Source organism: Pseudochaenichthys georgianus, unplaced genomic scaffold, assembly GCF_902827115.2.
Source record: "Pseudochaenichthys georgianus unplaced genomic scaffold, fPseGeo1.2 scaffold_480_arrow_ctg1, whole genome shotgun sequence".
Lineage (NCBI taxonomy): Eukaryota > Metazoa > Chordata > Actinopteri > Perciformes > Channichthyidae > Pseudochaenichthys > Pseudochaenichthys georgianus.
In genome coordinates, this window is record NW_027263044.1 from 2,377 (window position 1) to 18,913 (window position 16,537).

Consider the following 16,537-nt stretch of genomic DNA (forward strand, 5'->3'; position numbering starts at 1 on the left):
ACTCTTATTGCACTATTCTATTGTATTTGTATTTACTTTGTCATTGATGTACCTACCCTGTAGCTACAGTGTGTACACATGGCAGTAAGCCTTGAAGAGGCTCTGTTCGGCGGACTGCGCGTTCCCTCTCCTGTGGCGTGCGTGTAGGTTTTAGTGCATGTCAAAATTAAGCGGAAAACTACTTTATAATAACAACCGTGATTCTGTCTTCCTCTCTGCAGATCCTAGCGAGAGCGCGGCCCTGCGTGGATGAGTTGCGAGGGTGTGTGTGTGTGTGTGTGTGTGTGAGAGTGTGTGTAAGTGAGCGTCAGCGCTCCCACATGGCCTCCATGCAAGACGGGCTGAACTTCACGGCTCCTCCCTACGGCAAAGTGCTGCTGCTGGGCGCCATCGCTGCTGCCTCCGCCTTCGTGGTCACCATCCTCATCGTGGTGCTGTGTGTGGGCTGCCAGCGGTGAGACACACACACACACACACACACACTCCATACACACACTCCATACACACACACACACACACACTCCATACACACACACTCCATACACACACACTCCATACACATACACACACACGCACACACACACACACTCCATACACACACTCCATACACATACACACACACACACAAACAATCACATACATTCAAACTTTATATATACACATTAAATCTCAATTGATACACACACATATCCAAACTCGATACACACACGCACACGCACACACATACACACACACACACACACACACACACACACAATCTCCAGAGCTTTTCCTCTCTGTTGAGAGTTGGAAGAATAAAAGAAATGGTGAGAACGTTTTATGAGCCGAAGTGCAAACGAGCATTTAAATAGTCCTGGAAACTAAAGATTAAAGAAAAAGGTCAAGCGACAAAACTAACATTGAACCTTAAAATGAAGAGCAGTGGAAGTGTAAAGAAACTGGAGGAACCTCGTAGTACTTTAATATCCTCTTGAGTAAGTATCCCATCACTGTCACGCACAGATGCAAATGTTTCTCTAATGTGCACAGTCATAAGACATGACTCAGACACACATGGACAGTGACTCTGCACACGCACACACGCACACACACACACACACACACACACACACACTGTTCTAAGTATCTGCTTGTGTGCTTTCAGGAAGGGAAAGACGCACAATGTTCCCGGCGAGGGTGGAAAACACCGTCTCATGGACATGGTAGATATCTTCACTAAATCATTCAGAGGACCCGTCTTCATCCTAAATACTGTTTAACTGGCCCCCCTGTGTGTGTGTGTGTGTGTGTGTGTGTGTGTGTGTGTGTGTGTGTGTGTGTGTGTGTGTGTGTGTGTGTGTGTGTGTGTGTGTGTGTGTGTGTGTGTGTGTGTGTGTGTGTGTGTGTGTGTGTGTGTGTGTGTGTGTGTGTGTGTGTGTGTGTGTGTGTGTGTGTGTGTGTGTGTGTGTGTGTGTGTGTGTGTGTGTGTGTCAGGGTATTCTCCGACAGTCCAAGCTGCGCTCCATCAGTAAATCAGACGCTGAGATGAACAAGATGAACTGCAATGGCAAAAGTGAGTCCATCCATCTCAAGCAAACGCTGACCTGTGGAAACCCTGTATCTCCTTAATGAAATTACACTGTGTGTGTGTGTGTGCGTGTGCGTGTGTGTGTGTGTGTGTGTGTGTGTGTGTGTGTGTGTGTGTGTGTGTGTGTGTGTGTGTGTGTGTGTGTGTGTGTGTGTGTGTGTGTGTGTGTGTGTGTGTGTGTGTGTGTGTGTGTGTGTGTGGTGTGTGTGTGTGTGTGTGTGTGTGTGTGTGTGTGTGTGTGTGTGTGTGTGTGTCAGCGGCATGACAAAGCACTTTTGGCTTCATTGAAGGTGCAGTCAGCGATTCTAATGCAATGCCCTTTCTGTTTGATTCAGTAAATGTCACAAAGCAAAGAGCACAGAGTCAGAATATTGAGAATAGATACACTATTTTCATTATATTTCATCACTTCATTAAAGTACTTTTAATCCTATTTAAAATCATTAAAGTCACAAACAGTGGAGATACAAGGTTTTTATCAGAGTCAATCCATGGAAATGGCAAAACTGGAAATTGTAGCATGTTCTGATTTGATGTAAATGTCCTTAATCATTTTATATTTTATATTAAATATGTTTCTTTTAATGTTTTGATATTATATGGTGCTTTTTTTTAACTTAATTTGTATTCCCTATTTGTATTATTATTTGTATTGGCATTGTTTATACTGTATGTGCTCTCAATTTGCTTATTATAATTATAATAATATGTATTTTTTGAATGTCATAAATGGGTTTCTGAATTGTTTTTCTAAAATGATTATTTATTATTATTACTATTTATATATATTTATTTCTTGGGATTATTTTTTCTAATATTATTTATTATTATTTTAATGCCAAGCTGGGGTCCGCAAAAACAACATTACAAACATAGATTAATGCAATGAAACATTTGCGTCGTCTCACCGCACATTTCCCTCCGTATCTGATCCGGCCCTAAATTCATGCAAAACCCAAAATGCATTTGACCCTAAAACAGAACTCGCCTCACATTCCCTCCTCGTCCCTTTCCTCTGGACTCTGTGTTTGTGAACATGCTTCATCTTTCTCTCTTTAAGAGACGAGCAGGGAGCCAAGTTCCTGTGCTTGTGGCTCAGTGTCAGCAGAAACATATGTCCCGCTTCAGATCCGTCCCGAAGTCCATTTGGAAGCGTTTTCCTCAAAGCTCAGCGTCAGCTCTGTCTCTGTCAACGGGAGATGTATTCGTGTTCACTACTGTGTGTCCAGTACAGAGGAGGACATGTGTGTGAGTTTGGTTTTATGGTGCCTTTCAGAGGCTCCTAAAAAAAGAAAGGTCCCCAGTGTTGCCAGATGTACAATAATGATCATATTTATCCAATAATGTTACACTCTGTAGGATCAATATCACCCAAAGATAATTGTATAGCTTCAGTTTGAGTCAGAAAATAAGCAAACCTTTATGATACAGCAGGATAATCACAGCATACCTTTAAGGGTTTCCCAATCTTAAATGCAATGTCAAGAAGTAAAAAACTAACTATGGCTATAAAGGAACTACAGTATGGTCACATGACTTCACGTCAAAACCGCTAAGCTAAAGGTGGCTAATGTTGGGCTATAAAGGAACTACAGCATGGTCACATGACTTCACGTCACCACCGCTAAGCTAAAGGTGGCTAATGCTGGGCTATAAAGGAACTACAGCACGGTCACATGACTTCACGTCACTACCGCTAAGCTAAAGGTGGCTAATGTTGGGCTATAAAGGAACTACAGCACAGTCACATGACTTCACGTCTCCACCGCTAAGCTAAAGGTGGCTAATATTGGGCTATAAAGGAACTACAGCACGGTCACATGACTTTAAGTCTCCACCGCTAAGCTAAAGGTGGCTAATGTTGGGCTATAAAGGAACTACAGCACGGTCACATGACTTCACGTCACCACCGCTAAGCTAAAGGTGGCTAATGTTGGGCTATAAAGGAACTACAGCACGGTCACATGACTTCACGTCACCACCGCTAAGCTAAAGGTGGCTAATGTTGGGCTATAAAGGAACTACAGCACGGTCACATGACTTCACGTCACCACCGCTAAGCTAAAGGTGGCTAATGTTGGGCTATAAAGGAACTACAGCACAGTCACATGACTTCACGTCTCCACCGCTAAGCTAAAGGTGGCTAATGTTGGGCTATAAAGGAACTACAGCACGGTCACATGACTTTACGTCACCACCGCTAAGCTAAAGGTGGCTAATGTTGGGCTATAAAGGAACTACAGCACGGTCACATGACTTCACGTCACCACCGCTAAGCTAAAGGTGGCTAATGTTGGGCTATAAAGGAACTACAGCACAGTCACATGACTTCACGTCTCCACCGCTAAGCTAAAGGTGGCTAATGTTGGGCTATAAAGGAACTACAGCACGGTCACATGACTTTACGTCACCACCGCTAAGCTAAAGGTGGCTAATGTTGGGCTATAAAGGAACTACAGCACGGTCACATGACTTCACGTCACCACCGCTAAGCTAAAGGAGGCTAATGTTGGGCTATAAAGAAACTACAGCACGGTCACATGACTTCACGTCACCACCGCTAAGCTAAATGTTGGGCGTGATGACTTTTGGTCGTCTCATCAAGACACTTGTTAGCAACCGCCATTAATAAGACACATACAAATTCCCAGTAGGAAAAATGTATCTTATCGTAGTACAAACGTTAAAATCTTCCAGCTTTTGTTAATCATAGACCTTGTTTAGGGAATATAATTCCAAAAACCATTGACTTTAAGAAACAGAACAGGAAGTGCTGAAATGCTAAGTAATTTCTAGGTTTAAGGATTAATTTAATTAATTAAGGATTAATTAATTCCTGCTTTAGAGGAGTATTACAAATATTGTCTGACAGATGGACTTATGGACCTTTTTCACAGAATACTACTAAAAAAACGAATGTTGGTATAGTTCTAGGCTTGTCAAATAGTTGTTCTGTAAAATTAGATATTGACGCCTACTGGTTCGAGAGGTGGTTACGATCCACATAAATAACTTAAGTCAAAATCTATCCATCAAACATTTGGAGGTAGCAGTTTTAAGTCTAAATCTGATCCAGTTAAACCTCTGTGAGGATAGTTCCGTCCCGTATCTGGCAACGCTGGGTCCTCAGTCTGGACCTTCTGCTGCTGCCCGGCAGGTCTAACTCTGGTTCGTTCTCAAGGCAGGCAGCTCCCCCAGATCCCCCCCGGGGCCGAGGACGGGGAGCACACTTACTCAGAGGTCGCTGCTCGTACTGACGATGCCCTGTACGCCATGGTAGGCAGGGCCGGGCAGACGGACACCCCGGCCCCCCCCGCTGTGCCCGCCAACACCCCGGCGCCTCCGGACCCTGACGGAGACGCTGAGGGAGGGATGCCCGACTCTGAGGTCATGCAGCCCGCTCCTCCTCCTCCTGAGACGGCTGAGTACGCCTGCGTCCGGAAGCTGAGGAAGGCGGACAAGGCGCCGCAGAAGAGAGACAGCGGGACAGACATGGCGGAGGCGCCGGTGCCTCAACAGAGACACCCTCCCCCATCTCACCCTGCTCCCCCACCCCCCCCACCCCACTCACCCCCACAGCACCAAGCTGCCCCGCAGGAACCAGGACGCCTTCAACGTGCCCGCATTCCCAAAGGTTGGTACACACACATAGTCAAATGTCAAAGTCAACTTCATTGCCAATCTTTCAGTTTGTGTGTACGGACACAGAGAGATCGAACACATTTCTGAAGATATAGCAGCCAGGTATGATCTTCAACCTCAGGATCCATGTATCTGTGATCCTCTCCAGAATGGAAGCAGTCATCACATACAGAGCATCAGCTAGTTCCTGAGCAGTGTCCTTCACATGCTGATATCCAAGAGAGGGAGTCACACAGTCACAAGATGGAGGAATAGAAAGCAGTATTCAATGTTTACTTCAGATTAGCTCCACGTCAGAAATGAGCATGCTTGATGTCTCTCTCCATAGAGGCTGAATCATCATGTTCATCACATAGCTATCATCTGCCTCAAACAGTCCAGGAGTGGAGTGCACCAGATGGGCGTAAAAAAGTAGGGCTTAACTCTAACCTCGGGCTTAGCTACGTCCGACGTAGTGATTCGAATTTACACCGAGTGCACCAAGCCTGACTAGTCTCGGGCGTAGCTGCGCCTGGTCTTAAGACGCGCGTCCACGTGAATACACGCGAAACAGTAATTGTTGCCAAGCAACGCCATTTTACAGACTCAGAGGACCGCAGAGAAGAGGGAAGTCCCACACCCACAGCGTCAGCGATGACTCAAGGGGAATCCCAAATGGCCGCACCCCGAAAGAGAGAGAGGGATTTGTCAGAGCTACAGCGGGAACTGACGGAGAAAGAAATCGGTGCTGGAGGGCCAATGGAACGTGTCTTATCGCCCGACATGCAGTTGTGCGATGAACATTAAACTTGTCTCCCACAGTATTTCTGAAAGGCCCCGTTCGCGTAGAATCTGAGTGCAATCAGCGCAGCGTTTCGATCTGATCCGTGCTGGAGTTGAGGGGAGATCTCCTCGATTAAATCAAAAAGGGCTTGTCTGCCGAAACGAAACCTCTCTATCAGCTCACTGAATAGATGTCCAGTGGGTTTGTTCCATCACGGACGACTCTTTCTCTTCTTAATGCCCTTTCATTGTTAAACATGTAAACAAGACGCCCTGCCATCGTTAATATCCTTCTTGCCTGTTTTACGTTACTACGGATACTAGTCTGTCTTTCCGATTTACGCCTGCTCCATACTAGGCGTACAAGTTACACCCGGGCGCAACGCATACAGGGCTTAAGTCTAAGTGGTGCACTCGTCATAACTTTAGTTTGGTCTTAACCTTCGGTTCTACGTCGGACGTAGAGTTACGCCCAGCTGGTGCACTCCACTCCTGATGCTCTTCCAGGTCATCACACATCCTGTCATGTTCACAGCTACACTTGGGATACCTTTGTTAGCATGCCACTCTCATGTTGGAAGAGGACACTCAGTATTTTCCAAAACATTTCACAGTGTTTAAATTCCATAAAGTGCTATAAAAATGAAGGACAAGGTGCACTTACCAAACACTTTTGTTTAGCGCTTTCAGCTGCATCTCATCTCCATGACAAGTGGGCAAACTCCATACGCCGATGAAGACCATGAGATGCAGTTGAAAGTGGAAAAGCTAGTAAGTGGATCTTATGTTAAGATTGTTTACGTAAAATAAATTGTCTCTGAGCTAAACTTGGTTCTAACATTTGGCTATTTGTGTTAAAGTAACATTTCAACCTCCTTATTATCGAAGGGGTATTGATGGTTTAATTGTTCTCTCAAAGTTGATCTTGTCCGACAACACGGTCACGATGTGGTCGGCTAGTCTCTTAAACCGATGCAAAACCAACCGAGAGAAACAATAAGAAACGTAGCTCAAAAGGTGATGAAGCCAAATGAGTAGAGCCAGTCTGGTCGCAGACTACTGTACTTGATGTGTTTCTGTAACTGATTTCATTTACCCGTATGTTATTATTTACTTCACAACACTGTCTGTATGATACCTGAATGGCACCAGATTCTCACACAACCTGGTCAGTAACGGAAAGAGGGAACCACATGCTGTTGGTGACCTTGTGTTTGGTGTCGCTCGAAACAAAGGCAATAACAACACATCTTGTTTGTGGTCGGCCGGGACAGACGTCGTAATGTTGAGGTGTTTCCGTTTCATGGGATGAAGGAGTGTGTGCTGGAGGCGGAGATGAAAAGCTGAGTTGGGTTTCTCGTGGTTCTCCAGAGGTCTGACAGGATCACATAAAGCGGATTTAAGACTCGAGGTGATGCCTTGTGACTCAATGGAAGAATTACTGGCTGTGTTGCTTTCGGTAAAAGCGAGATATGAACACAAGCATCCATTTGTTTGAAGGCGGAGTTAGTTCTTTAAAATGTCACACAAATCAGTCCATTCATGTTTTAGGAATCTGATCTTTGACATTCTTGGACCACTTTCTTGTTTGGTCCTCAATCAGATGCTGGTTTGCGATGCACCACGAGTCTGACCCATCATATCGGATTGCAAGACCAGGAGGCAGAGTAGCAGTGACTTCAGTTCGAGATACACTTGAGGAGTTGCATCGTTACTGGTCTGTGTTTCAAAGCATATCGAAATACATCTTTAATATATAATATATTTAATTTATATAGCGCTTCTCATCTGCCAAGACAAATCTCGAAGTGCTTCACAACAAGGGATACTGATACACTTTGAGAGATTAAACAGATAATTGTAATAATAAGAAATACAAAAATAAAAAATAAAATAGAGTACAAAAATAAAAGTCGGAGATAGCGATAAAAATGGCAGTACTCCAGGTGTACCATGCTCAAAGTTTATTGGAATCTTTACCACAGAAGAACAAGGCTAGGTCCAGGGAATAAGCTAAAACACAAGTGATCATCCAACCTCTCCTGGCTACGATTACACACACACCTCCGTATCAAAGCAGTTTGTAACAGTCATAGCTCCACAAAAAGCTGAAACAAAATAAATCGTCTCTTTATCTCAATGTGCACATTATCATCTGCTCTACTGCAGATCAAGTAGCCGTGTTTGACGTCTGTGTTGTTGTTCTTTGGGTCAGGACAGTGACCGGTTCAGACTGGAATCTCATATTGGCCACTTATTAGCTTTGTCCGTTGTTCCCGCGTCCCAGGAGAGAAGCTTAAAAAGTAAGAGACAATGGAGTCGCTGAGAAAGGTCAGATTGGTTACTTTAATTAAATAGCGTGGTAATGAATCAGACAGAAGGTAGTCGGGAGCACACAGCTGTGTTCTCGGGTCTGCAGCGAAGGAAGAGAGACCCAACCACGCACGTCGGCGGCTGGTTATGGATCCTCCGTTGGCTCCTCCTCACGTGCCGGTTGGCGATGTAGCGGGACCTCCCACCTCGGTCTTCAATGTCCGTTATCGTGCATAACAGGGGATTTAGACGTTGTACATTCATTACATAACTTCACACGCCTTTTCTCCTCATACTCTCGTTCATGACTTTTTATTTAATGCATTTTAACGGCTGTAATGGCGTTTTTGTTAAAGCCGGAAGTCAAGCTTACTGTTGGTACTGCGGAGATCTCTTCCGGAATAGCTTTTCAAAATAAACTTAAACCGCAGGTGAATGCTAACCGGAAATGTTTTCACAATAAAACTGTTATACAATTACTGTATGTTTAAACTATATTACATCATTAAACATTGATTTTAAATTCTTACACCACGTATACAAAATTATGAGCCCAATATCTAATCTGATCGGTCCAAAATCTGCATTGAGTCTTATAGTGTGACGATACCCAGTGTCTGGTCAAATCTTCGGCTTGATAGTCGGGGTTAGATTCATGTTTCCGGCTGCATCGATATGTCATGTTTGATTCTTCTGTAGTTCTTTGTCAGTATCGTGTGTACCACATTCATTCCCTGTTGAAGCTGCAGGTGATCTTCACGGTTGTAATCGTGCCAACGCTGCAGTTTGCTCTGCATTTATCTCCACCGTGCAGATGATTTGTTAGCACCTACTTAGCAGTCTGGGCAGGGAGACGTGATCACGTGTCCGATAGTTATATATGTTGTCCTGCTCTCAGCGGGGTCCCGTCCTCCATATGTTCAGAGTCTGTCCTGTTTTTATAGCGGATGACCCGTGTGAGACCAGCAGGTTACGCTTTGTTCTGTGACCCGGGTTCAGGAACACGCGCACAGTTCACAGACTAACACGTGTTGGCTGTCTGCTCTGTGGATGATGCAACATGTTGAAACTGAGCATGCTTCCTCACAGCCTCACCTTCCAGGGAAAACCTCCTGCATGGAAATCTAGCACGAGTGTAATGCTCACTCAGCACGTTTATTGATAACATTATTATTATTAATATTCTATAATAACGTGCAATTACGTATCTGCCGTGTTTTTGCACTACTGTTAATATTTACATTAAAGGTCACCTATTGTGCAAAATCCTCTTCTTCATGTCTCTTCTTCATCAACATGTGTCCCCTCTTCCCCATGTCTCTTCTACATCAACATGTGTCCCCACTTCTCCATGTCTCTTCTACATCAACATGTGTCCCCTCTTCTTCATGTCTCTTCTACATCAACATGTGTCCCCTCTTCTCCATGTCTCTTCTACATCAACATGTGTCCCCTCTTCTTCATGTCTCTTCTACATCAACATGTGTCCCCTCTTCTCATGTCTCTTCTACATCAACATGTGTCCCCTCTTCTTCATGTCTCTTCTACATCAACATGTGTCCCCTCTTCTTCATGTCTCCTCTACATCAACATGTGTCCCCTCTTCTTCATGTCTCTTCTACATCAACATGTGTCCCTCTTCTTCATGTCTCTTCTTCATCAACATGTGTCCCCTCTTCTTCATCTCTCCTCTACATCAACATGTGTCCCCTCTTCTTCATGTCTCTTCTACATCAACATGTGTCCCCTCTTCTTCATGTCTCTTCTACATCAACATGTGTCCCCTCTTCTCCATGTCTCTTCTACATCAACATGTGTCCCCTCTTCTTCATGTCTCTTCTACATCAACATGTGTCCCCTCTTCTTCATGTCTCTTCTACATCAACATGTGTCCCCTCTTCTTCATGTCTCTTCTACATCAACATGTGTCCCCTCTTCTCCATGTCTCTTCTACATCAACATGTGTCCCCTCTTCTCCATGTCTCTTCTACATCAACATGTGTCCCCTCTGTGGAAAGAGACTCTGAATGTCTCAGGAACAAAGATTCTCTCTCTTTTTGATCCATTTCTATAAAAACCTGTCTGAAAACGAGCTGATCAGATTTTGGCCACTTTGTGATGTCATAACGATGTTTTGTCTCATGTAGCCATTAGCCAATCAGCAACCAAGGTAACCCCCCACATTTATCTGCATGTTTAAAGAGGCCCATTTGTCTGTTATGAATCCCATCTGGTCTGTTCTTTAAAATGCACGTTGTATAATCCCAAGTCCCGGTGACCGTGTGACGAGCTGTGCCCTGATTCTGTTGACAGGAGGTGATGTTTATGGGCAACGGAGAGCAGTACATCTGGAAGCCTCCGGAGGAAGAGGAGATGCTCATGCACCAAAATAAGGCCCTGGGTCAGCTGGGTGCTCACACGGTGGAGAATATCCAGCCGTCTGCTGCTGTGGTGAGTCTGAGCATCAACACGCTTTATCTGTTAAAGGGACCTCAAAATCACACTGCATTTATTACCGTGTTTAAGCTACGTGTTATTATTATTATGCGTCGCTTTCTTCTCCATTAGGACACAGAGGTTGCACTTTTCCTTGTTCATGTGATGTTTTATTTCTTTCCGTTAAGTGGGAACTAAGTATTTTTTTGTTTCTCTTATTTTCCTATACGATACTGTTATGTGTGGCTGTGAATAAGAACATATAGTTACCTTGGTTGCTGATTGGCTAATGATTACGCAAGACAAAAAATCACCTGAATCTCCTCTAGAGCACCGTTGAGTTCTTTGTAACCAGATGTCTCTCAGAGGGGCGTGGGGAGGGGCTCCTTATTTTCATCTGAAGTAACAGACAGAGAATCAGCACTTTGGAAACAGGGCTGAAACAGAGGGGATTATGGGTAATGCTGCAATGATCTGTTTGGTGTTTCAGCCAATCAGAGACAGGCTCTGTATATATCTGAGACCTGTGATACATTGATGAAAAGAGTATAAGAGGAGACCTTTAACCTTTTGAGTATTCCCAAATTTCCAATTTTGTTTTATCATTGTCTTTCCTACAGCGGGTGTTCTCAGTGAGGTTCTATTTCATCCTTACTGACCGCCAGAGGCAGTGCTTAGGACTGGATATCTTCTGTCTCGTGCATACGCAGGTCGAGTATTTATGTCAACAAAGTCACATGACCCTGGAAAGCATAAGTTCTGGTGTTGTCAACGAGTTCAGTCCTTTTTCATCTTCTCGCTGCGCAGGCTACTACTCTGAGAGCGGAAGCCAGGCAAAGCTATCAAGATTTGATCATTCAAGCTCATCGCTATCTGTAGCCTTATGATCACGTCTGTCGGAGCTGAGGGTTAAACGCGACTTGCCCTCCGAAGGCTGCGACGAGCTGTCCCTCCCAAGGGAGAGAACCGCGGTCTTCACCGTTCGGACTCTCAGGAGCCCCGGACCGGCCCAACAGGAAGGACCTCCTCTCAGCTGGAGGGTCATCCCGACCCCTGCCGCCTTCAGCTGTGGGTCTTGCCACTGGAGGGCCCGACCCGCTGCTGAGCGACTGCATAGAGCCTGTCAAGAGGACTATTCTCAATGCCAGGGCACCGTCTACTCGTATACAGTACGAACACAGGTGGAAACTATTTTCTGACTGGTGCCAATGGCGAAACGAGGACCCAGTGCATTGCTCGGTGCCAACTATCTTTGACTTCCTGCGGTCCCTCCTGGATGACGGCCGGTGTCCCGCTACCGTCAGGGTGTATGTGGCTGCTACCTCATCTCAACATGCAAGGGTTGACAACAACACAGTGGGGAGCCACAGGCTGGCATCCCTCTTCTTAAGGGGAGCCCTGAGGCTGCGCCCCCCGAACGTCCTAATACTGCGTTCACACCGGACGCGATGCGAATATTCGCTTCGCTCTAATCGCTCGAGTTTAACCGCGGCTGCCAGCTGTGTTTATTTGCATTATTCAAACTAGACGCGCTGGCTCGGGACGAGTCGGGGGCTACAACTACAAGAAAATGAACATATTTCACCGTGATTAAATTGTAATACACGTTTCTAAATGATTCTGAAGTAACAACATACTGATAAGAGTTAGGGAAGTTAAGTTAAACCCTAAGTTAGTAAGAACCATGAATTAATGCTTTGACAAGTCTGCAGACAGACGGCAGGCGAAAAACCTTAAAATGCTTGTTTTCTGAATGGAGATCGGATCGATCAGGCTAAGCTAACGTTGTAGATGCTCATTCTACACTCATAACAACGGCCTACAGACATAAATAAAGCAGCGACTGTATTCTCCATGACACAGACAGTCTGTGTTTTGTACTTGTTTAACTTTTGTCCAGTTTCTGAACAGATATGAGAAGCTGTGAGCTCTGAGGGCTAACAGCTAACAGCTAACGGCTGATGTTTTCGGGTTGAACGTCAGTGACGGCAGGCTGAGATCCTCACCGCTGATTGGCTTCCGTGAGAACGCGTCACGTGAATTTGACGCTCGAGTTGAAAAGATGGAACTCTCGCGTTTGACGCAGCACAGTTCAATCGCCTCAATTGCGTGATTCGCGCCGCGTCCACCGCTTCATGCTCGCCGTCGGAGCGAATTCGCGTCTCTCCGCGTCTCTGCATTGACTTTACATGTATTCGCGCCGCCCCCAAACATCGCATCGCGTCCGGGGTGAACGCAGCATAAGGACTCCTGCATGGGACCTGCCCGTGGTGCCGGACGCCCTATGCTCGCCTCCCTTTGAACCCTTGTCACAGCAAAGCGTGTAAGTGAGCTACAGGCCTTCGTCCGTGAACAGCTCGTGTCTGAGCTGGAACAGGTGTCACTTTATGGCCGAATACAGCGTTCCTCCCTCAGGTGCTGGCACGCTCTCATCTCAATCGGCCTATCCAGCTGGCACGGTTTGACCCCCCATCAGGAGAGGGGGACGAGAGGTCATAACTCTTATGCCGTTGGGTGTGGTCCTCCTGCAGAGTCCACCTAGTCCATCCCTATAAGGTGGGTACTCACGTTTCCTTGTGACTCTGTTGATATAAGTCATCCAGTGCTAAGCACTGCCTCTGGCGGTCAGTAAGGATGACATAGAACGATTCTATGAATCCTGGATGACCGCCAGAGTTCTTAGTCACTCGGAATCCCGTGTTCCCGCGAGAATATTCCATAGGACTGAACTCATTGACAACACCGGAGCTTATGCTTTCCGGGATCATGCAAGGTCACACGTGACTTGTTGACATAAATACTCGTCCTGCGCATGCGCGAGACAGAAGATCCAGTGCTAGGCACTGCCTCTGGCGATCATCCAGGATTCATAGAACCGTAGTTTCATACGTAACTTTCATTTTCTTCTCAGGTGGCGGAGATGTACTCGAAGGTGTGTAAACCAGGGAAGAAGAAGCGAGCGGTGCCGGGGTCTCCTCCAGGAAACCCTGGCTTCCGGACCCTGGGTCGGGGGGACCGGGACCGGGATCGGGACGGCGGGTTCAGTGTTGTTGTGAAGCCGCAGACGTGGGCCTTGCCGGAGGGGAGGGCCGGGGCGCTGGACGACCACTGCTACGAGTCCATCGGCACGGAGGAGTGCGACCTGGCCTACGAGAACCTGGACGCGGCCTGGAAGAGAGAGAGGCCGCCCAACACCTGCGCCACCCTGAGACCACGGAGGAAGAAGTCCCAGCAGCCTTTGCAGCAGCAGCAGCCGCCACCTCCCCCGCCCACGCAGCAGCAGCCCCCCCCCCACCTGCAGCAAGTCAAAGCCCTGCTGCTGCCGGGGGAGAACCTGTACGAGAGCATCGGGGACCTGAAGCAGGGCTCGAACACCTCCAGCACCACCACCATCTTCACCTTCAACGACGGCATGGAGATGTACGTGACGGGGCTGTGAGACCCTCATCAGGCTCTAAAGACCCTCCATCAGGATCTGAGACCCTCCATCAGAACCTGAGACCCTCCATCAGGATCTGAGACCCTCCATCAGGCTCTGAGACCCTCCATCAGAACCTGAGACCCTCCATCAGGATCTGAGACCTTCCATCAGGTTCTTAAGACACTCCATCAATACCTGAGACCCTCCATCAGGTTCTGAGACCCTCCATCAGGCTCTGAGACCCTCCATCAGAACCTGAGACCCTCCATCAGGATCTGAGGCCTTCCATCAGGTTCTTAAGACACTCCATCAGGATCTGAGACCCTCCATCAGGACCTGAGACCCTCCATGCCCCCCAACACATACTGTTTACATTCAGTCATAACGCCCCCGCCCCCCCCACAAACATGTGGACCTGTTATGACCCGGGCTCCCCTCTATAAACCTTACAACAAATCCAAAGGTAGTGAACACTAAATGAGCACAAGACCCCGCAGAGCGATCTGTGGGCAACAGTAGCACTTCTATTTTACGGAGGCATACGTGCTAAGCACAATTAAGTAAAAAGCCTAAATTCTTCCTCAATTATAGCGGGTAAAAAGGTCCGAGCAGGACTGTTATTGCGGGAAAAGGCACAGCATTGTGGGAAATCTTTTGGTAGCACTTATCATGAGCTTCCCTGTAGAGTCAAGATGTGAATTTAAATGATATATAAGGAATGAATTACTAATCAAAAATACTTGAAAGCTCAGGGACCAAGAGAAACAATTATGAGAGTATTATAAGTAAATAAATTGCACACATTTTGCATTCCTCCTAAAAAGCTTCAACTCATTTAAGACCATCATCATGTTTGGAAAAGCGACCGGATACTTCCCTCCGTCACGTGGGGCTGGGCGATGTCGGGGAATCTGATACCGGGATACGTTTGACCAAATACCGATATCGTACTACGGACCTTTGGTGGGGTCACTAAATATTTACTCAATGAGATTTTCTCAACAGATAATTAGCAGTAATGTGCATTTAGTGACTAAGCAAGTAAAGACAAGTAATTGGTGATTCGAATGCCGTTTAACATCCAATCATCTTGTAAGCTTAGAAAAATACATCAGTATCTAAAATCTCAGACGATATCTCGCCTCATATCACGATATTGGTATATTATGGGATGTATTGCCCGGCCCTACTTCACGTTTAGTTTGACCGGACATGGACTGAACACTGTCTCCACTGCCGTCTGTAAATTAAGTGTTTTACTTTGTTGATGCTGTTTCTGCACTTTGCCTGCTACAAGTTGCATGCTAGAAAAAAAAAAATCACCAAAAAAATCAAGCACTGTCATGTGGTTCCTCTATATGAATGTTTTTCATTTTAAATTGTCGTTGGTTGTTTTTTTGAGTTTTATTTTTAAAAGTGTGTTGCTTTATTTCTCTGTAGAGCACAAAGCCAGTTAGATTAAAGACGTCCGGGACTCTGAGGGGAGAGTTGACTTTCTCTCGTCTCACACACCGAGAGGAAACTCAAGAGAACTGCAAGGTGGAGACAGACACACACACACACACACGTACCTCCCTCTCCGCTCAGTCCTCACGTCTGTGGAGCGTTCATCTACATTTGCCTTGTGGTCACATGGATCTGCCGTCATCCCTCCATCGATGAACTCTCTCCTCTCTGTTATCAGTGTTCAAGTATTGCAGAAATTACAAAAAATAATGAAGTGAAGCAAAAGGTTTCGCGGAGCATCATCCTCCTAAAGATCACAAATTTACAAATCCTGGACGATTATATATATATATATATCATTCGACCAAATCTCCCCAGCCAACAATGTGATTATATGTATGTTGATGCAACGTGTATGTACATTACAAAAGAGAAAGAATAATAAATATATCATCAGTGTCAAGAAATCTATCTTTTTCTATGATGTTTAAGTGTGTTTTGGAATGACTTTATCTTGTTACCCAAACGTGCGGAAAAAAACCAGCTGCAATGTGAATCAGTGTTTTCTGTTTGTTGTTTTCTGGAGCCATGAAGCTACGGCGTGTTCTTGGAAAGCCCGCTGACTTAAATGTGGCAGCTAATGTTGTGTGTTTGCTATTCAGACTACAGGGTCTTGTACTCGACAAAGCGTGTCCTTTTAAGTGCTAAAGTGCAAAAGATTGTAATGTTTTATATCAAGATTACTATTCATGAAATGTCAAGTTTATACTTTTGTAATAAAGTGGCACTTTAAAAAACAAAGATGTCTTATCTCATAGTTTCAGTTATTAAAATTATAAAAGAACAGCAGATTGAAGACGGTCTTTTTATAAAATATCACCAAGAGTTGACCTTGACGTTTCAAAAGAGGATTTTTTTATTTATTCAAACCTTTTCTTCGGATCTAAAAA

At 45.6% G+C, this 16,537-nt stretch overlaps 1 protein-coding gene across 1 annotated transcript; it reads left to right on the top strand.

Annotated features, from left to right (window-relative positions):
• Positions 1-227: 227 nt before the first annotated feature.
• Positions 228-16,045, top strand: LOC117442812 (uncharacterized). The gene is given in 7 exon segments (XM_034078776.1): positions 228-454; positions 1,145-1,202; positions 1,474-1,552; positions 4,848-5,119; positions 5,121-5,201; positions 10,598-10,735; positions 13,632-16,045. Coding segments are annotated over 7 exon segments (1,290 nt in total). The 5' UTR covers positions 228-320; the 3' UTR covers positions 14,160-16,045.
• The last annotated feature ends 492 nt before the right edge of the window (positions 16,046-16,537 follow it).